At 35.3% G+C, this 24,004-nt stretch overlaps 2 protein-coding genes across 3 annotated transcripts; both read right to left on the bottom strand.

Annotated features, from left to right (window-relative positions):
* Nucleotides 1–98: 98 nt before the first annotated feature.
* On the bottom strand, nt 99–2,208 carry LOC125657956 (putative nuclease HARBI1). Its single transcript, XM_048888932.2, has 2 exons — nt 1,923–2,208; nt 99–1,442 (listed from the first exon to the last, which is right to left on the bottom strand). The coding sequence occupies exons 1-2, from the start codon at nt 2,030–2,032 to the stop codon at nt 386–388; spliced, it is 1,167 nt and encodes a 388-aa protein (XP_048744889.1). The 5' UTR covers nt 2,033–2,208; the 3' UTR covers nt 99–385.
* A 2,534-nt stretch (nt 2,209–4,742) lies between these two features.
* Nucleotides 4,743–23,467, bottom strand: LOC125678612 (transmembrane protein 33-like). 2 transcript variants are annotated; one of them, XM_048917184.2, is made up of 8 exons: nt 23,361–23,467; nt 18,984–19,133; nt 12,379–12,473; nt 11,525–11,709; nt 11,034–11,101; nt 10,087–10,220; nt 6,796–6,879; nt 4,743–6,603 (listed from the first exon to the last, which is right to left on the bottom strand). In XM_048917184.2, exons 2-8 carry the CDS (start codon nt 19,110–19,112, stop codon nt 6,471–6,473), a joined length of 828 nt encoding a protein of 275 aa, XP_048773141.1. In that variant the 5' UTR covers nt 19,113–19,133; nt 23,361–23,467; the 3' UTR covers nt 4,743–6,470. The 2 variants fall into 2 exon arrangements, with proteins under 2 accessions (XP_048773141.1, XP_056011811.1); XM_056155836.1 differs by having other exon boundaries at nt 4,743–6,879; nt 23,361–23,460.
* Nucleotides 23,468–24,004: the final 537 nt, after the last annotated feature.

Here is a 24,004-nt window from a genome sequence, read left to right as displayed (position 1 = left end):
CCTGCATTCTGCTTGGATTTGAATATGTACATGTATATTAAATTGCACATAGATCTTTATCTCCTTGATGTGAATGAGAAAAATTTAAAAGACACAAAGTATTTTGAAGTTTTATTATTTTCATCAAATGTTGGTTAAGTGAAAATTAACATTCAATATCTGCTAAAAGAACATGCTTTTTCATCTCAAATAAAAAAAATTATCTTGGAATTCAATGTACACTTAAAATGTTACATACTGGAAATAGTTAAAATGGAGTGAAATATGATATAATAAAGTTTTGTTCTCTATTTGGACAGTTTTCCAAAATACACAAAACACGTGTTGTTTGACAATTGTCACATTTCAACCCCATATAGTACATTTATTCATGTTGAGAATGAAATTATAAAGCTCTTGCTATCTGAAGTCTTTTTACTGATCCCCGGTAGAGTAAATTCTCATCAAAATTTTCTGCACCTGGCAATTGTTGAGGTACTGGGTCATCATTCAAAAATTCTCGAAAGTTATCATCGTTCATGATGCAAATATTGTGCAGAATGCATCCTGTAACTATTGTGTGTATGATGCTCTCCACTTCATTTTGATTGATGTGTTGCAGTCGAGTAAAACGTCCTTTCAATAGCCCAAATGCCCGCTCAACAGTGCTGCGTATACTGCTGTGTGTATAGTTGTAATGCAGCTGCACATTTGTAAGACGACCATTGTCCCTAAAAGGAGTCAATAACCAAGACATGTTAGGGTATGCAGAGTCCCCTAGTAAATGTCCCTCGCCACATAATGCTTGACCATTCTGAAAGAGTGGTGATTGTCGTAGAACTCGAGCATCATGCACTTTCCCAGGAAATCCAGCAAATATGTTGGTGAATCTTAAATCCTCTCGAACTACCGCTTGTAGAACAATGGAATAATAATCCTTACGATTATAGTAGTCTATTCCTCTGATTGATGGTTTTTTAATGGAAATGTGTGTTCCATCAATCATTCCAACAACACCTGGGAAATGTTTTAATTCCATGTACATATCCTTCATTTCTTGTTGCTCTTGAGGTGTAGGCCATAAAATAATTATATTCAATAGATAATCGTGTATAAATGTTATCAAATTACGTATTGCGTAGGAGGCCGTACTTTCACTCACACCAAATCTGTCAGCTATGGCTGCATATTTATCCATGCTAGCCATGTACCACAAGAATATCAAGAGGCGATCTTCTAAAGGTATTTGTGGCGATCCTCCTGTAGAATGTCTGCATAGAATCCCTGATACATTCTGTTCAACACATATCTCAGAAATTTTACCTCGGAGACATTCCACACTTATTCTGGAGACCCTGAAGAAAGTTTTAAATTCATCAACACGAAAGTGCAATGCAACATTGCCTGTGTAATTCTTCTGTCTGTGTCTGTCTTGTGGTAGGATACACTGGTTTGTTGATGAACTAAAAGAATATGAAATACTTCAGAATTAAGCCTAATAGTTTAGGATTTTATTTATGAGTATCCAATATTTAAAAACTGAATAAGTAGGCTTCCATTCTATTTCTATCCTAAAAGTACTGTTGCCCAATCTTGTAAGTTGTAACTGTTATTGTCAACTGGGGAGGGGGGGGGGGTCATACCGACACCCCTTAAAAAATGCCTCAGAATTATTTGACATGCGAAAATTACTCAAATATAAAAAAAGAAAAAAAAAAAGAAAAAAAGAAATGGGTCAGACACGCTAGATCCGATGCTGAAAGTATTGTTAAACAGAAATTCCTGTCTTACCCACTCTCAATCGTTCTTTTATCTATGGACGTTTGCTGTTTGCGGCTGTAATTCCCATTACTGGCATTCATGAAATAAAGGGTAAGACTGAGGAATTTCGGAATAACACGCATTAGCTGTTACAAGACTACATACGAATCTACAATACTTACAAAAGTAGCAATAACGAAGATCCAATGTTTTCTTCATCGCTATCTTCCTCATCGCTGGTATCAGGGTCTTCAATAATTAAAAAAGATGCTGTTTTCTCTACCAGATCCATATAGTCTATGAAGCGGAAGTGACGTACCTACTTTCATTTTTATAGATTATCGACGTTTAGTCAAATTTCTGTTCGACTGGAACATCTCCGTTTAGTAAATTTCTTCTTCTGCGCAAGTGGGCGGAGCTTACTTTTATTCATCGGAAACGTACCAGTCGAAAACGCCAATTGATTCACCAACTACAGAGAACTGTTACTACTCATGGATTTGGGTCTGGTGGTAAATCAATCCAACAACCAATTCAACAGATTACTTACTTGGAGCACTCTTTCTTCTCCAACATGGTATGGTCTACCCAAGTTCGGACCGTTTTCGATCTTTGTGGAGTAATTTCTACCATGGTTACGGATTCCTTTATCCCAGCAAATACATTTCTCAGAGTCCCTGGTTTAATGACAACCTGCATAGACTTGGTTTCTTTTGCCATACTCCAGATGCGTCCAATTCAGTTCTACCTTCTGTCTCTGTGGTGTCCACATTTGGACAACCTGGATCAACAACTTCCTCATTCCACATCTACTCTGCTGGACAAAGCAGCGGAACGTCCTTACAGGGATATCTAGCCTGAATTTTACGGCAGATCTAACATTTGGACAGATGCCTCATTTTACGGATGAGGAGCACACCTGGAGGATCGTAATGTGTCGGGGAAATGGGCAGTGATGGAACAGCTATCACACATAAATCTGTAGGAACTCAGTACAATGGAGAAAGCACTTAATCAATTCCAAGACAATGTCAAACACAAACAGATCCTCTTGAGGACAGACAACTCAAAAGTTGTGTCCTACATCAATCGCAAGGGAGGGACAAAATCTGCAGTCCTGTACTTGTTGGCATGGAGGATTCTGCATTGGTGGCGCCTTTGGGCAGCACACATTCCCGCGAAAAGGAATGCGATAGCGGATCAGTTGTCCAGGAGACGACAAATTCCGAAGATGAGAGAATTAAGTCTATAGTTCAAAACATTTTTCGGATTTTCTCCACTCCAAACATAGATCTGTTTGCGACAAGGGAAAATCGAAAACTAACAGTATTTCGTTCTCCCTTCCCACATCATCTAGCATGGGGATGCGATGCTCTATATTGGATAGGAATGTTTGCATATGCATTCCTACCACCAATATCAATTCCAAAATTGCTCAAAATTTAGAACAAGAGCTTTGTGTACTTCTCATAGCTCCGTTCTTATAAACACAGTCATGCTTTCCGGACCTACTAAATCTGTTAACAGACTTACCACAAACCAGAAAGATCCTCTCGAGTCCACTGTTGCTGACTTATTCATCAACATATGTACATGCATGAAGAATGTAGCTGTAAGCCAAACACTATTACATATTATAGGTCAGCAATAGCATCTATTCACAAGGCTTTGAGCAACAGTTCCGTTAGTAATAAAAGATTTATCAAAATTAATTAAAGGAATCTATAATTCTGAACCAAATAGACAACCATTACTTCCAAATTGGGTACCATCAGTTATATTGAAATTGTGTGATTACATGTACCCTTTTGAACCAATTAAGTCACGTGATATGAAATTTCTTACTTGGTAAAGTGTTTCTAGTAGCGCTGTCGACAGCTTCAAGAGTGAGCGAAATTCTGGCTCTTTCTATCGGAGAGACGTACTTGTGTTTAGAAAGGAATGGAATACGACTTTTACCAAACACAATTCTTGGTCAAAACTCTTAAGGTTAGGAAAGTCATGGAGACCCATCTTTATACCAGAGTTTAACACCTTCGCAACAGACAGCAGAGACTTGCTTTTGTGTCCATGCAGAGGACTAAAAAATATCCGGAAAGAACATGGTCTTCTCATGGTAATAAAAACTGTTTGTTTTTAACTTACAAAATGAATCAGGTCTGCAAGATTTCCATATCCAGATGGATTTTGTCTCGTGTAATATTTGTGTATGAACAGAACAGTGAGACCTTATCTAGCATACGTTCGCATGGCACTAGACGAGTGGCAACTTCATGGGCCCTTTTCAATGGAGCAACAGCAGAAGAAATTTTACAGACACCTCACTGGGCAACATCAACCACTTCTACTGCTTTCCACATACGCTCGGTTTGCCAAGTTTTCAGTCCTCGACACTTCAAGATGGGCAACAGGGAAAGAACAGAAATAGAGTACACCTGGTATGGCGAGTCCAATCTTTACTTTTACGATTTATGTAAATAGTCATTGAAATTAAGTTATCCCGCCCTAACTCTGCAAAAAGTTGATGCAATTAAGTATAGATATTGATGTAAACTGGAGGCTTTTCAGAGTAAAAAATCTAATGACATGTACCTGTGGTATAATGACACACCACTGTCACATTGTCATATTACCATCATCTTCTATTTTTGGTATAATACATCAGAGTTGTTCTAAAATAAACAATCTTCCGCAGGAAGTATGTTTAACAATTACGTACACACAAGTATCTGAGGGATCAACATAAATTAGATCTACAAAATTCTTTGCTCACAACGTAATTTTCTTGTGTAATAATATTCAGTTGTTTAGGTAACACAAGTACTATCATGATTGAGTCATAATAAATATACAGACAATTGTTCCCATGCAAGAAATGTTTTCCAACTGTCCTTCCCAGGTTTCCTTGTGAAAATTGAAAAGCGTTGTTACTCAATGTGTATATTCATCAAAACATTGCATCGCAACAGTAAATCTACTTAAAATAAAGATAATTACATGCATTGTGCTTTGTTAGAAAATTTACTTTATTCAAATAAAAACGCATCTGTATATAACTGAATGAATTAGTGTAAATCAAATGCAATTCTATAAAAACTTCTCCTAACAAGGAATTTAAAAGAACTTTTATACACTAGGTAACAATCAAAGTCGTTCACATCTTTTGTGTATTCACCCAAACTGATCTGCACTTCCATGTAGGTCATAAATACAGTATTCGGTGAATTATAAAATGGAAATTATCATTCTTTATAAGATGAAAATGTTATACTTAAACAAACTCTCTGTCCTTTATATCAAAAATTTCTTTCATATAAAAATGACATCTTTAACATCAATACTTATGTATACATGTAGTTATATATTTTTTTTTAAAAATTGAAGGGAGTAATTTATTTAGGATAGAAATACCCTGGATCAGTTGTTTACATATCACTTTTCTGGGTGTCAAAAGATATTTGAAATTGGTGAATATACTAGTAGGTTCCTTAAAGATTTCATGCTCCCCATGTCTAAAATATGTGTCCACATATACAAGCTATGTGTATATGTACATGTCCATGTCTAAAATGTGTGTACATGTGCCTGTTCACATGTATAAGATATGTGTGTGTATCCATCCACATGTTTAAAATATGTGTACATGTACATTGCAGTACCTGTGATATAATATGCATGAAAAATTCTCAAGAGGGATGTTGAACAATATAAAATCAATCACAACTGCCACATTGTCATATTACCATCATCTTCTATTTCTGGTATAATACACCAGGTATTCAGATACTAAGAACCGGGTAGGATACCAAGAACCAGGTTGATGATTTAAAAGCCATTTTGAGATAAGTACATAATATTTACTCTCAGCGATTGTATTTGATGTTCACAATAGAAATGAATTGAACAATCATCTTAGCAATAATTGTGCCTTGTTCTAACCAAATTTTGAGTGTTGTAAGTGGATATTCAATATACACGAACATTTCATCATCGGAAGTTTCTGAGAAATCACTATATGACTATATCTGCTGAAGGAGAATACAAACTGCAAGTTAAGGCTAACATTTGAATGTATTACATAGTAAAGATTGATGGAGGTACATGTATATAATTACATGCATATGTAAATAAATAAAATTCATCTTGCTCTCCTTCAGTAGATATAGTTCAGTAAAGTTAAAAACTTGTTTTCTCAAAAACTTCTGATAATAAAACATTCGTATGCATTGAATATCCACTTACAACACTCAAAATTTGGTTAGAACAAGGCAAGATTATCGCTAAGATGATTGTTAAATTCATTTCTGTTTTGAACATTGCATACAATCGCTTAGAATAAATATTATGTACTTTATATCCCAAAACAGCATTTTAACTCTTTGACCTGGTTCTTAGTATCTGAATACCCAGCGTGTTGTTCTAAATTAAACATTTCCCACAGGAAGTATGTTTAACAATTGACATAAACACAAGTATCTGTATAATGCTTACAAAGCCCTGTGACAGTGATGATACATGTAACAGAAATGATCGATCAACATAAATTAGTTCTAGAGAATATAATGTACAAAACACTTGGCTCACAAAGTAAATTTCTTGTGTTAACATTTGTGTAGGTAACACAATGAGATCTATACAGCTGACCACTTTCACCGCACATCTTCCATCTCTCTGTATCTTTCAGTATCACAATCATCACATAGTACTGATCACTGACTTTAGGACTAGATTTACTGTGGTAGCTGAGGGGCCAGCCGTGATATAATGCCGATGGCCTTCAGACAGGCATTCCTGATGAGCCCTGGACAGTTAGGCATAGCTGTAAAGTGTTCCACTGTCATCCTCATCTCAGTAAACAGGGTCCTGTTCCAAATAATACTTATAGTACACAGTAAGGTGATATTTTCAAGAGCATTACAATACCAAAGTTTTTCTACATTTACAAGTAAAAGTAATAAATGCAATTTCAATTGAACACATGTAAATATTTGTAGTACATGAATGAAAGTAAAACAAGAGGTTTTTACAAACAAATCACAAAACTGTTTCACTAACCTGCAGTACGGATTTCTTCTTGAAGAATAACGCAAAGATAAAAATCTGTAGTATACAATGGGCAAGAAAAAACTGCACTTTCCACTGAAATTCAAATTTCAAATGTCTTTGGATATGGTACTGATACTACATTTTCATCTATTGCCAACAATGTTTTAACAACACAAATTCTTGACCAAGAAAGACATGTAGCAGTAAATTGTTTGGCTGGATAGATCTAATAGAATATACTAAATACTCAGAATTCACAATAAATATGTTATCTGACATTTTGTAAATTGTTTGGCTGGATATCTAATAGAATATATTAAATACTCAGAATTTACATTGAATATGTTATCTGGCACTGTTGGCAAGGTATGAATACTCGTATATATTGTTAAATACAGTATATATATACTACTCAAAATTTGATAAGGATCACTAGGTTATATGTGTGTAATTTACCACTAACATAACAAAAGACATAAATTTGACTCAGAAACGTGTTTACTCAAGTTATGAATGAAAATTTATGAACGGCATGAACTTTTATCAATATGGAATGCTTGAAATCTGATAACAACACCAAAAGGCATTTCATTACAAAAAGTTAACAGCAAACCAGAGAAAGAATTACACAGTTTTTGGGGATAGTCCATCATTACACTTAGTCGATGAAGTGTCAATACCGGGTATGGCCTCCCCTTGCATCAATGACGGCTTGACAACGTCGAGCCATGCTGTCAATAAGCACGCGGATGTTTCCAATGGGAAGGTTGTTCCACTCTTCCACGAAGGCGTTTCCGAGCTCTGCCAAAGTCATGGGTTGTGCTCTACGGCGTGAAAGGGCAACCTGCAGCATGTTCCATACATGCTCAATCGGGTTCAAGTCCGGCGAGCGCGCTGGCCAGTCCATACGGACAATTGTCTCCTGCTGAAGGTACTGCTCCACCACCCTGGCGCGATGAGGACGGGCGTTATCATCCATCAGGATGAACTCAGGGCCAACAGCACCAGCGTAGGGTCTGACGTAAACATCGAGGATCTCATCCCGGTACCGCAGCCCCGTCATTGTTCCTCTCTCCAAGGACATGAAGATCTGTTCTTCCATCCCTGCTGATTCCACCCCAGACCCAGGGATTTTCCAACCTGTTGTAGGGGGCCGAAATTCGGCCCCATTCCCAATGCAAAATAGTAGTATTTTTTCCCAATTTGTCTACAAAATTTCCCAATTCAAGTCAAATAAAAAATTGTCTTGTTTTGTAATATTGTCATGGGGAATGTGGAATGATTCAATATAATTCAGCAGCACTACCATCATAGTTCATTTTATATAACACTCCAGAAATATCGGCAACTGTTCGATAAATCCGAATTTCCTCCATTTTTTTCCTTTGATTAATACGTGCTATATTGTTGCTTCACTTATTGTACCCACTTCCTTAACCTATCTGAGAGTTATTAGGTAAATATCATATATATTTAGAATGTATTTTCAGTGTACTTTGTGTGAAAATAATTGTTTTAATCTCTGAAGCAGCACACTTCGTTTGGAGAAATTGTGATATTGTATGCTGCATTGTATAAAGCAGCATTAGTTCAAATTTAGCTTACTTTTATCATTAATATTAACATATGTACATTTAGAGATATATTTACTTTACAAAATGATTTCATTGGATATGAAAATATAACTTCCCAAGCCTGGTGTTTTTCCTACTGATTGAACAAGTATATTGGCATAGATAGTATCACAGAGAGTTTCATGATGAACTAGATCATGATTTGAAAAATAATTTATATATGGTTATAGGCTGTTTATGTCAAATTTCAAAGCAATACAATATGTAATTGAAACTCCATGATTAAATCTAAATTTAATTCAACTGTAATTGAAAAAAAATCCATCTAGTATTCAAAAGTATAAATACACAATATTATTAGCCATGAAATGCAAGTAAAATGGGGAAAATGCTGTCTATTTTCTCTTCCTGACATTTTTGAAGAACCATCTGAGAACTAGAAGCTAGGGTCACTTGGAAATTTGAAAGCTGGTGTTCCGTCAGTCCATGCATCATTGAAAAATAGGTTTAAGTGTCATTTAACCCTGATTGCAATGAAAAACAGAATGTTATGATAAGAAAAACTTCTATAAATGAAGAGAAAATGTTCATCTTTTTATTGAAAAAAAAAGCGTATTTTAAGAAATATGTTGTAAAACTGTGAATTTCTAAAATTCCCAATTTGGACAAAATGGCGTTAAAATTTCCAATTCTAAAGGCCCAGGCCCCATTCCCAAAATGGTGTGGAAAATCCCTGAGACCATGATGAAATCACCACCATAACGGTCATGTTCACTGATGTTGGCATCATGGAAACGTTCACGTTGTCGTCGCCACACTTGGTGCCTCCTGTCTGTAAAGTCCAAACAATACCTGGACTCATCGATGAACAGAACTTGAACCCAATCGTTCTGTGTCCAAGTGACATGATCTTCAGCCCAGTCCAATCGCTCCCACTGGTGTCGAACAGTCAGAAGGACTCGAACACATGCCCTTTTCGAGTTGAGACCTGCATTGTGAAGCCGATTCCGTATCGTCTGAGTGGACACATTCACCCCCAAGGTGTTAAGGAGGTCATTACGTAGGCTGGTTGCTGTCCAGAAGGGATGGCGTCATGCCTGAAGAGCCACAAAATGGTCTTGGCGTTGGGTTGTCGACTTCTGACGACCACCCCCATGTCGGTGTGCTGCTGTACCAAAAGTTTGCTGTTGGTTCCAGGCCCTGTTTACAACTCTCTGGCTGACATTTAGTGCATTTGCAACGTCACGTTGTGAATAGCCAGCGTCAAGCATTCCAATACATCTGCCCAGTTGTTCTGTCGTCAGGCGACGCCTTTCACGTTGAGGGGGCATTGTGTTGATAAACATAGTGTAAACACTCAAATGAGTTTGCAATTTTAGAAAGAATCAGACACCGATGCCCAAGTGAAAATCGTGCAATGGTAGCAAAAGCATAAACTGTGATGAGAAACACATTTCCCATGGCATGAAATGCACGTGCAAGTTTGTTGAAGACGTTTTTGATTTCACTTGGACACAATATTGTCAGCTATGCAGTTATTAATTTTTTAAACAGAAAAATATCCATGATCCTTATAAAATTTTTAGTAGTATATATAAAATGCATACTGCAGTGACCCAGTTGAAAACTTGCATCATATCGTACTAAAATCAAATGTCTTGACACATGGATGTTTGTAAAATAACTCCAAAAGGTAACATTTCTCCAGAGTGTGACGAGTACTTACACAAACATCATGAAGATGATAGCTGGCATTATGAAGATCTCCGTACAGGCAACAAAGCGCAAAATGTTTACTTGTTGGACCTGAAGTTTGTCAATCAATTTACGGAAAAACTGCATAGAGTCTGGTCCAATCACCTGCAAAAGATTTATCCATTTATCTCTGTATTAAATGTCTGCAACAAAAATTCATATAGACAAACAATGCATGTGACAAGTTATAAGTTGATTTGGCATCTGCCAATCAAAAGCCATAGAGGCCACATTGAAATCTGGATTACTCAAAAAGGTAACAATGCCACTAGAAGAACACTTGTATCAGGAACATTTCTATTGCAGCCATTCTGGAGAAGATTAAATTGAAAGATGCTGCTGATGAAAACATTGATAGGGGAATTGTAAACTCCATGTGATAAAGAGGAACTAGAATCTGAACCCGTTTCACCACATAACATCAACACACAAAACTCATTGTCTTTTAATGATCAGTCATTAAATATGTCAAAAAACAGGAGTGTGCATCATTTAATATGTGTGCTGCAGAGTTTGAATATTGCTGAATGAAAATTGTATCAGATAATATAAATGAAGCATGTCAATCAATTTTGTCCAACATCCGAGACAAACACCTTCAATGCCCAGTATTTGTACTATAGCTGATCTAAGTTTCAATGATATTGAATGCAAAATGTTGTAGTTCCAGTTACACACTAAAGCATATCAAGACCAAAAATCACATGTAAAAAACACTTGCATTTTTCTTTCGAATGTTCAGTGTGAGTGTAATTACCGTGCAAAGTTTCAAATATGTTGAATGAAAGCTGCTGCAGTTATAGACTATTCATTGATTAGTCCAACACATGTACTAACAACTGATGATGCTGGTAAGTATGACTGTTCTTATAAGTCTTTCCATCTAAACAGACTCAAAATAAAATCACATATACTTACATTCAGAACATTTTTAGTGTAGTTGCAAGCATGGAGAAGTGCAAACAGAAACACAGGAATTACAGCCACTGGACACTGTTAAGGTCACTTCATTCAACAATGTTTTATCACTCAGATTTCAGATTTTGAAATCTATTATCAAAAACTATAAAACTAACTTTCTGAATATCTTAAAACCTTAATACTATACACATCCTAGCTATTTTTATATTCTTTTAATAAATCATCATTTGTATCTTTATATTATCAAAGCACTTTGGATTGGTTTTGTTACTTTTAATGCAATTTCAAATTATTAATTTATCCCTCAATGAAAATATTGAAAATAAAAATGCAGCAAAAATAATTCTGCAAGCAGTTGTTCATCCATTTATATCATGTAGATATTGTGATTCCTATTAGGTAAGTCACTACAAAGACAAGTTGATTACCTGGCCGACAATTCATTTCTTTATAAAACAATGACTTTTCAATGCTTTCTATAAGGATACTTGTGATGGGATATCCATTCATGAAAATTAAAGAGAACATCAGATAATGACAACTGTCCTCAAGGAACAACATAGCAAAAAATTCTCGACTGAACTGGAAGTGAGGCAGTCGCTGATGTAGTCGCAGAGCACTGGTGGCTGCATTGCTGATCAAAGCTCTCTGGTAAAACCCGTAAGGATTGCCCCTGTAACAGCAAGAAAATGATGGGTCAGTCTCATTATGTACTTGTCATTTCATATCATTACATATATGTGTTGTACTTGCATAAACCATGATATATTTTATTCAACTTTTGTGCTAACTACTTTGCATAAATAGAAAGTTCAATACTGTAAATCTAAAATTTTCACTATCTTGATACATGTATGTCATTCCTTAAAGTAGATTTTTAAGCAAGACACAAATTTAGCGAGAGCTAATTTTAATGACTTTATAATTCAAAGAAAGATAACTATTACCTACGATATGGAATAAATTGTCAGCGATATTCAATTATAGCAATCTCAAAACCCTCGCTAATAATGCCAAAATTAAATCCTCACTAAACATTTTGCTTATGCAGTATCTATAAAGAGAGGCATATAATTTTTGCAATCGTTCTATCTATCTATTTACTACTTATAACAATAAAATCATTTATGACTACTTCATTTTCATGTCCAGAGAGTGTTTACATGAAATTTGAATAAAAATTCTGACTTCCTGGATTATAGATATGGACATAATGTACAGCTGTCTACAGTGAGATTGCTTCCATGATAATTAACCAAGACTAATTGGAATTGTGAACTGTACAGGTAACCAACAGATGACCTTCATGACCTCAGTAAGTCAGCTAGCAGTGGATACTTACCCCAGGATTGGAAAGATGAAGAGAAAACTACAGACTACTGTGAAAATTCTGGTCAGCCATAGACCTGCTTCCACTTTGTTGGACAGCATGAAATTCTGAAGAAAAAAAAGACATTTATATTAAACTTAATGGTTCAGTCCCAGGTTTTACATGGAAAATGAAAGATGCTGGTTTCACATATCGACGTTGTAGAATGAAAAGGTCGTAACTAGAATTTTCATATTTTTCAGTAGCGAAGAAAAACTGTTTTATGCAAATTATCTTTAACAGTATTCTATAGAGATGAAATTATGTGATCTATATATTTTTATAATTGTCAATACTTTGTTGTTTTACTTATATAGCTGTTAAACAATGAAATAAAACGTTAAATATATAAGATACGATGTTTCATTACTTTATTCCAGCGATATGAATAGTTGTAAGTAACACTTACGACGTTTTTAATGGCGAGACACAAAACAATCATGGTCGTAAGTATCACTTACAACCTTTTATTTTTTAGGAAAATTTAATGATCATTTTGTCGGAAATATGGCAATGGTAGAAAATTCACCGTATTTAAATGACACAATGCTAAATGATTATGCAAGAGTAAAACTGATTTTTTTTTTATACATGTACGCCCAACATGTAAAAAAGTCTTAAATTTGTGTAAATGTAAGCCATAATTTGTTATTATATTCAAATCAGTTTTGAATGACAAAAAATAATACAGGTATTTAATCAATATTATTGTAGAACTCATGTAACAATTACATAAGCCTAATATATTTGTGATATGAATTTGTACATGAATAGAACTTGATTAGTTTTAGTTCTTTATTAAGAAAAACAAGTAATATCAACGTGGAAAATTTCAAACATTGAACAGTTTACAATAAACAGAAACAATTAATTTGGAATTATTGTTCTTCTTCAGAAATACTGTTAATGTGACACATTTTATTTAGTGAAAACATTCAGAAATTCACTCGTCAACCTCCGATTCGTCCGAACTGTTTGGTTCTGGAAGAATGTCACCCTCTTTGCTGTCATAGGGTAGACTGTTGTAGAAATTGTGATATTTTGACGGAATAAGTCCCTTGTCACATAACCCCATCAAATCAGCACGTTTTGCATCTGAAATCGGCAGCCGTTGTCTGTAGAGTGGTTTTAGACTATAATCTTCCAGGGACTTCATTCTCCGCCTGCCATGGTTGATGTTCAAGCTCCTGTAATCCTCGCTGAAGTCGTACTTGAAAAAAATGATATTTGGAGAATCTTTTCTATATTGAAAAGAATGAATTTTGTTCCAATGAACAATATCTCCGTTGGTGTCTTTTCTTCTGTTCGCAACCACAGACGATGCACACTCTTTGAAATCTAAAATCATGGTGTGATGTATTTCACGTACAGCATATTTTGGGGACGTCTGTTTGGCATTTTTGATTGCTAAAAGCCAATCATTTGGACTATACATCTCCAATCTCTTCGTTGAATTTTCAATTGTGGCGTGTACTGAATCACCTTCCATTTGAGAGTGTCCTCTCTCAAAGTAGTTATGTGTAATAACTTTTATTGGGAAATTACTTACACTGAGTAAGCACATGATGCAGAATTGCAGATTTCTTTGCTGCCCTGTACAGCTATCAGAATAATATATTATCTCATCCTTTTCTCCAACCTCCTTGTTATGGATGTAAAGGCAAGTAGAAATCTCACAACTTCCACGTTTAGCTTCGGTCTCGTTCCAAACAAAGCACTGGACATTTCTCGATGAAAGATCATATGTGGTGAAATTGTAGGTAGATAATTTTCTACTATAATATGCATCACTGACAAACATTTTAGGAGTTATGAGGACTTTCTGGAGGTCAAAGTTAACAACCAGGATATTTTCTTCTTTCAGTGTCCTGTCTTTGTCTTTCCTCTTTTGGTCCCGAGCTTGCTGCTTTCTCTCCAAATGCTTGTGATGTTCATTTTTCCTAACTTCTTTTTCCTCTTGTGTCATTTTCTCATAAGCATCGCAAAATGTACAAATGTCTTTCTTAGGACGATGAAATCCAATGTTGTATTCAGTGCAAAAAAATGGTCATACAGCCAATACTTTACAGGCTCTCTATCATCTGATTTGCATTTTTCTCTATATAATTCATACATCTTCCTTATTGATAGATGTTTTTCAAGATATTTTCTGGTTGTCGTTTTCCTACAATAGTGCGATTGAACTGTAGGGAAAGATTCAATGTGCTTTCTCACAGTATTCCTGTCTTCCTGTGATATTACTCGCGATCGACTTCCAGGTTTTTTTGCCTCTTTGGTCCTGACACCGTACTCCATCATTTCTACTAAGGGTGTAAGATACCGTTTTTTCTCCTATATTGAGGGTATCCAAGAAGAATGTCTTACAAACTCTTTGTTTCCCATGTTCATTATCAAGATAGTACTGATAAGAATATTTTCTTCTTGATGATGATGATGTTGTTCGCTTAGCCTTTGTCTCCTTTTTAACGTTTTGTTTGATGTAATCTCGTTGTCCACCATAACTTAAAGCCCAATATTGCCTAAATATCTTTTGTTGATCATCCTCTTTGATATTTTGAAAACATTTAAATCTGCATCTGCAATTTTTTCGATTTAAACTCCGTCGTTTGACTTTCTGCCCCCGGCAGGAAGTATATTCCTCTCCTGCATTTCTCTTCCGCTTTCTGATATTTTGTTTCCATATTTCAGGGTTTTTGAACGGACGCCTAGACCTACTGATTTTGTGTGGCTCACTTTCTGATTCTGATGTATTGTCAGTTTCACGTTCGGTACTGGGTTCTGTATCGATGGTACTGTCTTCTGATGCTGTTTCGTTTTCTGTTCCGTTTTCTAAGTGCACGGAATCAAATTCTGTGGGTTCTTTTTCACTGGTTTGGCTTTCGATAATGACATGTACAGATTCTGCATCTGTTGGGGCAAAATCTTTAAACAATGGCATTAAAACATTCAAATTTTCAAAATCAAACAAATCATTCTGACTATCGACAACAAAAGTTTCATTCAGATCAAAGCAACCATCACACTCCATCCAAAGATCGTTTTCATTATCATCAGAGATAATAGACTGTAGAGATTCTACAGAAGTTACTTCTTCTGTCGCATTTTCGACATGCCCTTCATCATCACAGCTGTCTCCTACCGTTCTAAAATAATCTAGGTGATCAACCTCATGAAGAGTGTTTAGTGACTGTTGTACATTTCTGTAATCATCCTCTTTCAGTTGTGGTTCTGCTGTTTGCTGCAGGTCGTTTGGTTGCCTCACCTTGATGGAATTTTTGATAGACTTTGCTAGGATATTAAGTGGAATATCATCATCATTTTGTTTATTTGATTGTATTTTTTCTTTCAATTGACGGAGTGGAATTTCCTCATCATCGGATTCATTTTGTGTTAAGTTTGACATTTTGCACCGTGATATTGGATGAGATGATCCTTGATGTCTTTGTTCAAAACACTTTGTCTGTGTTTTAAAATATCTATGCGATTGATATCGTTCAGTAAGTGACAAATCCAAAGATTGTATATGTAAGGGTGTACATCTCTTTCATGCAAAGCTGTGTATGATCTGTTATAGTTATCTTGTAGTAACAGCAACTCTTTCTCGATATTAATTAGCTTTTCTTTACTGAGGGAGCAGAATTCACAAGCATTATCTGAAATACATGTATTTGAAATATGAAAGGTCGTAAGTGATTTTTTAATCGGATATGATTTGTTTTTGTTGATTTTAGAAATATTTTTATATTAAATGATGTGCTGTATTTTAGTTTAAATTTTGTGTGATCTGAATAAACATTTCATTATCCGAATTGTGTACATTTAATTTACGATGATATAATTATTATATGTTTTTATTGAACAACTTGATCTTCTTACTTTACCGAATACATATTAAATGATAAATAAGCGTATTTCTTCTAAAAGAATAAAATAAACCGATTTAGAATAACAAATTGTCGGATAGACCAATATTTTACATCAATTTATACTTCTCCGTATAAATTTCACTCACCATTCATCACTTTTAAATTTTTTTTCACTAGCAGCAACATCCATGTAAACTTGCTTTTGTTTTGAGTTATGAGATATGAAAAGTCGTAAGTGTCACATACGATATTTTGTAGAATTATTCAAATGCACTAAAATGTCGTATGTGATACTTACGACCTTTCATATCCCAGCACTTTACATACGACCAAATAATTTTCTCTCGTTACCATGGCAATATTTAAGATACAATGTTGATTTTTATAGGTTAGATAGAAATAATTGCCTATTTTGCAAATTCACAGAAAAGTTTAAATGGTCGTATCTAACACATACGACCTTTTCATTCTACAACGTCGATATTTCTACTACTATCCAGTGACAGATTCAGGATTTTGTAAAATGCAGCTTGCAATACCATGTTTGGACTGGGAGTCTGGGTCCTACCTGATACTTACTTGACAATACACAATTACACATTTAATATTTTGGTTTAATTTAAAGTGTTAAAAACTGAAAATTGGTCCCATTGAATCAAGACTCACTCTTGAAGAAATTGTCATGAGTGAAAACCTCTTTGAAAAATTTCTGGATTCATAGTAACAACAGGAATGAGGGGGCCCAGAGAAAAGCTCTGGTTGAGGCCAGAGGGAAATGCTCACTTACGCTCCTGGACTTGAGCAAGAAAACTGATTGATTCTCAGGTGGAATTTTACAGTTTAACATTGATTTTCAGTTTTTAACACTCATTTTCATAAAGAGGCAAGTTTGCAGTTAGGTTTCTCCTATATATTACAGTGTAAAACTTGGAGCTCGATTGAAGCCCAGGCTTGCCACGATCAAGGAAATAATAGGTTGAATATACTTGAACTTGTACTACATGATGATTCCTGCATATTGATTTGATAAATTGAAGATTTGTGGTTTTTGAGTAGATTTTTATAGAAATTTCTTATATATTCCTTTGATCATATGTTGATGACATTATTAGTTTATTACTACTATGAGTATACACACATATCAATTTCAACAAGCATTCTCAGAGTATTGCATGACAATACATAGTTCCGAACCGGTCACAAAAATTCTTAGACCGCAACAATATTCAAAGTTCATTATGTACAGTGTAGGTTATGGTAAATGGGAAAATTGGGGAACCAGGATAGGAATGGTTGGAAATAAACTACTATTCAGGTACAAAGACTAGACCAGGAAAAAAGACAAATCTATGATTAGATTTAGATCTTTCACCAAGTCAATGAACTGTAGGTGATCATGAATAATTTAGCTACATTGTTGTATTACTATGCTAGAAGTTATGAGTGTAGTACTCTTATCTTCAGAAATAAGAAACTTGGATGTAAATTAATAGTCCAAGGGCCATAACTTAGTGAAAAATCAACAGACTGTGACAAAATTTAAACTTGATCTGTAACTTGCTATGGCAAAGCAATGTACCAAATATCAAATGAATATCTACAAAAAAAATAATAAAAAAGGGGGGGGGGATAATTCATGCTATTTTTCTGTGTCCAAGGGCCATAAATTAGTGAAAAATCAATGACAAAGACGAAATTCGAACTTCATCTGTAACTTTTTAAGGCAAAGCAATGTACGAAATATCAAATAAATATCTGCAAGAACTGAGAAAAAAAGTGTGGAAAACTGATTTACCAGACTGATGGACAGAGTGTAATTTCTGCGAAAACGAGGGAGTTATTTATATTCGGTCTTGATAGGAAAGACTGAATATAAATAACCCCCTCATTTCCACAGAAACTAGACAGAGTGCAAACCTAAGTCCTCTTAGAATTCGTCGGTAGGGGACTCATAATTTGAAAAAAAAGTATCTTTGTTAATCTTTAGATGTAGTAGACTTTAAACGATTTTTTTCCCTACCTAGTGCTCTACATCATTCGGGTGCTATGTGTTTTATTTGGTTATTTATAAGCAGTTGCCGACACACTATGTTTTGAGCATTTCTCACCATTCTTGCATGACATCACTTTTGCTAAACATTTTTGTGACCTAGACTGATAAAAAGCAGCAAATAGGTGTCAGACAACAAAACATCTTTTACTTTTACGAAAACTTGGGAGACAATTCTGGCCCTTTAGCCCATGCCTCTAGTCAGCAAAGTTTACAAGGAAACACAAATACAGCACATACATTACATACCACACTGACTAACAGACTAATGCAGGGTTGTCACTGTCCATATTGGTACAGGGTCCGATTGAGAAAATTATCGATGTTTTGGGTCAAATTGGGAAATTTTACTTAACGGACCTTGTCAACAATGTGTGAGAAGTTATAAGTAAAAACGAAACTAACACGATTTAATTTTTTTTATACACACAATGTATAAGTTTCTGATATTGGGAATTTCTAGATAAGTAAATTGGGAATTTCGGGTTTTTTCCCCAAATGGGAAGGGTCCGTTTATCGGACTCAATTCAAACGTTTATCGGACTCAATTCAAAGAGATTGACGATATTGTTATGCTACTGTTGACTCATGTTTGATATTGTTGGGATTACAGTGTTGTATTGTCAAGAGCTCATCAGTGTTGTACCACAGAGAGAACTTACCAGGACTGTGTTTTGCTGCTGTGTCCCTTCACTGCCTTGTGTGGTACCATTTGCAGTGGTGGAGCCACTTCCAGAGTTAGAGTCGTTATCACCACCCGAATTATTACCACCCGAATTATTATCACTCATTCTGTCCTTGTAACCTTGTTACTAAAGAAAATACTAATTAATCTTAATTATAGAATTCTATTAATCATACACATATTAATCAAAAAATTTTGTCACAACATACATCAAATTCCCCAACACATTGTTTGGTATTTGCACCGAAATATCAGACTTAACCTGCTAATGACAACTTGCATTCATGTTATTCATGTTTCCAGAAAAGTGTCAGCATCATTATATACGACTGAATCTGCATTATGTCAGACCCACTCTGTGCATGTACTTTCAATATTACACATTTGTACACTACTTCCGATTAAGTGGTCCATCAAATGGCTGAACAATCGTGGCTCAGACCCCCAAAAAATTGAAAGCATAAATGCAGGTGCTTTTAAACATGATTGCATATCCCTCTTACCCTTAGTTTACAAAAAATATATATAGAATAAAATAACCATTCACTTCTGCAGTGATAGCTTAGATTTCTGTCAGTTTTTCGAAAAAGTGATGTAGGCCTAACACAATTGTTGGCCAGTTTTATGTTATGTAGTTTTGAGGAAAATTTATTGTAGGTTGAGTGAGTACATTACATAATACTTGTCTTTATTAGTACTGTATCGAGTTTTCAAGGGGGAAGTCTACTTTCATTTTAGAAGTTTCCGACCTTGATGTCTATTTCAAAGATACATTACAGTATATCAAAGGAGCTAAAAATGACAAATTTTTATGTTTATTAGTGCATATACATAGTAAAACAAGTAAGTATTTAAACGAAAATAGTTATATTTGCTCTATATAAATTAAATTTTTATATTTGTAAAAAGGGGGGGGGGGGTATATATGTTCATATCCACTGGCACCTATGAGGAGAAACAAAACAAGGGATGATTGATTGATTGTATCTTGCTTAACGTCTCACTCGAGAATTTTTTACTCATATGGAGAAGACCGGTGAAGGGTTTCAAATTTAGGCCTATGCACGGTGCTTACGGCCATTGAGCAGGGAGGGGTCTTTATTGTGCCACACCTGCTGTGACACAGGACCTCGGTTTTTGCGGTCTCATCCAAAGGACCACCCCATTTAGTCGCCTCTTACGACAAGCAAGGGGATACTGAGGATCTATTCTAACCTGGATCCTCACGGGACAGAGATCAAACAACAAAATTTATCCTGTTAGTGTATGGTAAAAACAAAATAGAGAGCTGTTTAAAACAAGTAAATGTGAGCTGCCACATGCAGATGGTCACAGTTACTGCTTGAAAACTTAAACTGTGTAAGGCTTAAAATAAAAATTGATTTGTTTGATGTACTCCAACCGACCCGTGAAATTTGCCCCGACCCCAATCGTTTTTTCCACACTTCGAAATTTTTAATTTTTAAAAAAATTTTTTTTTTGCTTCCTGGAAAGTAGACATTCTTCGAATTAGTTTTAAACTTGATGCCATTTTTTTTGGACTAGTTGTTTTACAGAATTTTTGTTACACTGTATCAAAATGTTCTTTGGACATCTTTCGGTTCTTCTTTCACTTTGATAATGACCATTTGTTAATCCGGGAACTTTTCAAACACTTTATATCTATATGAACGATCAAATATGCCACATCTTTGCCCCAAATTACCACATTATCCACCAACAAGATAGAACAAGGAGCTACAAACAACCCCGTTGAGGCTGATCGTATTTGTGTACAAAAGTTTGAAAGCCATGTTACTTAAATCAAAAATCATGTGAGATATCGCACCAAAATTATGGCAGACCACGAGTCTGCGTTCAAGTTGATTGTCTATATATATTTCTGAAAAAGCATGCATAAAATTTTGATATGGGATTATTTAAATGTTATGATGATTTAATAGGTGAAAGGCACTTTTACTTTGCTCTTAAACTGAGACAAACGAATGGAACATGATCGTCACAACAAACTGAACGATGCGGAGAAGTCGGCATTAAAATTATATTGGGCAATATTAAAACTGATTGTAAATTGCCATCATCATGTAATTCACTTGGATATTCATGGATCACATTTATGTGTTTAAGTGATTACTATTATGAATGTCGAACCACAAATAGAAGAATCAATCGGTGGTAATAAAAAGGGGTGTTAATTTATTTCTTAACAACGGTTTACTGGTAGAGGTCCTCATCCGTGACGAATACAAAACGTCCTGAGAAAATTTCAGAAGACTTTGGAAGATTTACGTGTATAATATACAATGTGTACAAAATTAATGTTCTAAACTCTATTCTGTCTGGCAGCGTTATGTGTTTAATGAAAACATCAGTAAATTTGTAAATCTGATTTCCATGACATTCAAAAAAAAAAAAAAAAAAAAAAAATTTACCGACCTACAGTCATGGGACATAATTATTCGCCACCCTGTGCGCAAATGGCGTTGTATTTGCGATTAGGAACCGAAAATAGACCCCCGTGCTATAAATAGACAACAAATTTCCCCTTCATATTTTTACAACAGGGTCAAGCTACTAAAATTGATGACGTGTACACATACATTTTTTCGTCTGCTATTGATCATAAACTTAGTAAACATTGTTGATTGAAATGGGTCGTAAAGGGAAAGAGCTGAGCATTGAAGTCAGAAATCTCGTAGTTAATTCACACAAAGTGAACGGAAATGTTTCTAACCTATCAAGGACTTTAGGAATACCCAGATCTACCGTGCGAAGTGTTATTAAGAAATTCAAACAGCATTCTGATGTGAAAAATCGCACGGGAAGGGGCCGTAAGTGTCTATTCACGCAGAGGGATTCTAACAAACTTTCAAGGGTCATCAAAGGAAATCGGAGACGTACTTACAAAGACATAACAGGCATTATTAATGAAAATAGGAATCATCAATTTTGTACAAAAACTGTTGAAAGAAAAATAAAAAAATTAGGATATGTACGGAGGGTTGCAAAGAAGAAAGTGGCAGTTTGTGAAGTGAATAAAAAAGAACGTATAAATTGGTGCAAGGAGAGGAAAGATTGGACAATTCAGCAAGAATGGTGTAAATGGATTTTCAGTGATGAGAGTCAGATTGTTATTGGGGATAACAACAAGGTATACGTGTGGCGAAAAGCGGATGAAAAGTATAACCCCCAACTAGCGTGTCCTGCTCCGCGACGAAAGTTAAGTGTTATGATCTGGGGATGCATTTGTTTTCAAGGTATGGGCACTTTGACTGATATCCAAGGTAACATTAATGCTCAAAGATATTTACAAATAATTGATGATAATATATGGCCAGTAATAGCCAGGCATTTCCCGGAGAACAACTACATTTTGATGGACGACAATGCCCCTGTTCATCGAGCCAAAATTATTAAAGATTATGTAGCTGACAACAATATTAATACAACAACATGGCCAGCACAGTCACCAGATTTAAATATAATAGAGAACATATGGTTACATTTGAAAAGAACACTAGAAACCCGTGTCCATTTTATAAACTCTCGACAAGATCTTATAGCGGAAATTCGGACTGTGTGGGAAAACATTCCATTAAACTATGTACAGGACCTTTATAATTCTATACCAGGGAGAATAAAGGAGGTAATCAGGATGAAAGGAAATCTGACCAAATACTGAGGTAAGATTTTAATTCTATCCACAGCAAACAACTTTCAAACTTCACCAAGTGGACGTGCGTTTCATGGCAGCCATTTTGAAAGTGGCGAATAATTATGTCCTATGACTGTACCTACCCGACTTGAAAAATGTGGGTCGGAGTACATCAAACAAAAAAATGCTTAATGATGGCCTAATGGGTAAATATGTTAAAAACATGATGCAAGAACACAGCAATATAAGACCTCAATCATGTGCAAATAACCCTGCGCTGTAAATAGCAGGTTTTCATGAGGGGACTGGATCTGTAGCTGTCCCAATATTTTTCCAGAAACTGAGAAAGCTACAAAACTGTAGCCCCCCCCCCCCCCCCCCCCCCCCTTCTCTTACTGAATTTCACTTGGTTTAATTTTTAAAAAAATCAAATTTGATGGCATTGTTCGTCAATATAACGTAAACTGAATACTAGAGCCAGGCTAGTAGAGATAGCAAGGGAACTGAGCACACTGTCGGGATTGTTTTAACACCATTCACTGAACAGCTACAGAAGTAGTGTACATCCACATACTCATATTGTGATGGCAAACTCACTAAACTGCAGTGTAATGACGAAGATATTATTTAGAAATCAACATCTACAGGGGTTTACGGGTTAAAACTGTTTATCGCTTTTCAATCATCAATGTTTCATACCTTGGCTTTTGATTCAGCTTCGAGATGATTCTGCAAACGGTTAGCAAATGGTATGATATTTTTGTTTTCAATTGTTGAAGAGTTCTTCTTCCGTTTAATCTACTAAGTCTGTAAGAGTTGTCTTTCTTATACTACTATTTTCATTTGAAGGGGGTCTTTAAAATTTCCAGAATCCAATAATAAAACTGTACCTTTACTCTCACAACATGACATACAGAAATGCATGAATAAGATATATACACATACGTCTTGAGATACGTATATAATAGTGAATCTGACTATCTCATTTATCATTTCGATGAAAGGTAAATCTAGATGCATTTCTAAATAGCAAATTGAATTTCTTAGAAGAAAATATATCTTGAAATTTTAAAACCTTTAGTTTGTGATGAAATTTTAGCGGTAAGTACATCTTCCAAAGTTTTTAAATTATATACTTATTTATTTTTTTAGATATACACACATCTTCGCTAGCCAAGGGTTTACGCTCCGCGCATCGTAAACTCTTGGCTAACGAAGATTTCTGCTACACTCAACAGTTATCTGGTGGCCCCAAGTTCTTTTTTGTGGAAGAGAGAATTCAGATACAATGTACCTGGGAAGAGACCACCGATCTTCCGAAAGTAAACTGGGAAACTTTCTCA

This window comes from Ostrea edulis, chromosome 2 (genome assembly GCF_947568905.1).
Source record: "Ostrea edulis chromosome 2, xbOstEdul1.1, whole genome shotgun sequence".
Classification (NCBI taxonomy): Eukaryota; Metazoa; Mollusca; class Bivalvia; order Ostreida; family Ostreidae; genus Ostrea; species Ostrea edulis.
Note: the sequence above shows the minus strand (reverse complement) of the source record. Positions and strands in the feature narration are given on the sequence as shown.

What these genes read in the sequence shown, in the direction of transcription:
- LOC125657956 (XM_048888932.2), bottom strand. Translation starts at nt 2,032, where the DNA reads ATGGATCTGGTAGAGAAAACAGCATCTTTTTTAATTATTGAAGACCCT. An exon ending in TCTTCGTTATTGCTACTTTT is followed by an intron (nt 1,443 to 1,922) that starts GTAAGTATTGTA and finishes ATATTCTTTTAG; the next exon opens with TTCATCAACAAACCAGTGTA.
- LOC125678612 (XM_056155836.1), bottom strand. Translation starts at nt 19,112, where the DNA reads ATGAGTGATAATAATTCGGGTGGTAATAATTCGGGTGGTGATAACGAC. An exon ending in ACACTAAAAATGTTCTGAAT is followed by an intron (nt 10,221 to 11,033) that starts GTAAGTATATGT and finishes AATCTTTTGCAG; the next exon opens with GTGATTGGACCAGACTCTAT. An exon ending in ATCATCTTCATGATGTTTGT is followed by an intron (nt 6,880 to 10,086) that starts GTAAGTACTCGT and finishes TTTGAATTTCAG; the next exon opens with TGGAAAGTGCAGTTTTTTCT.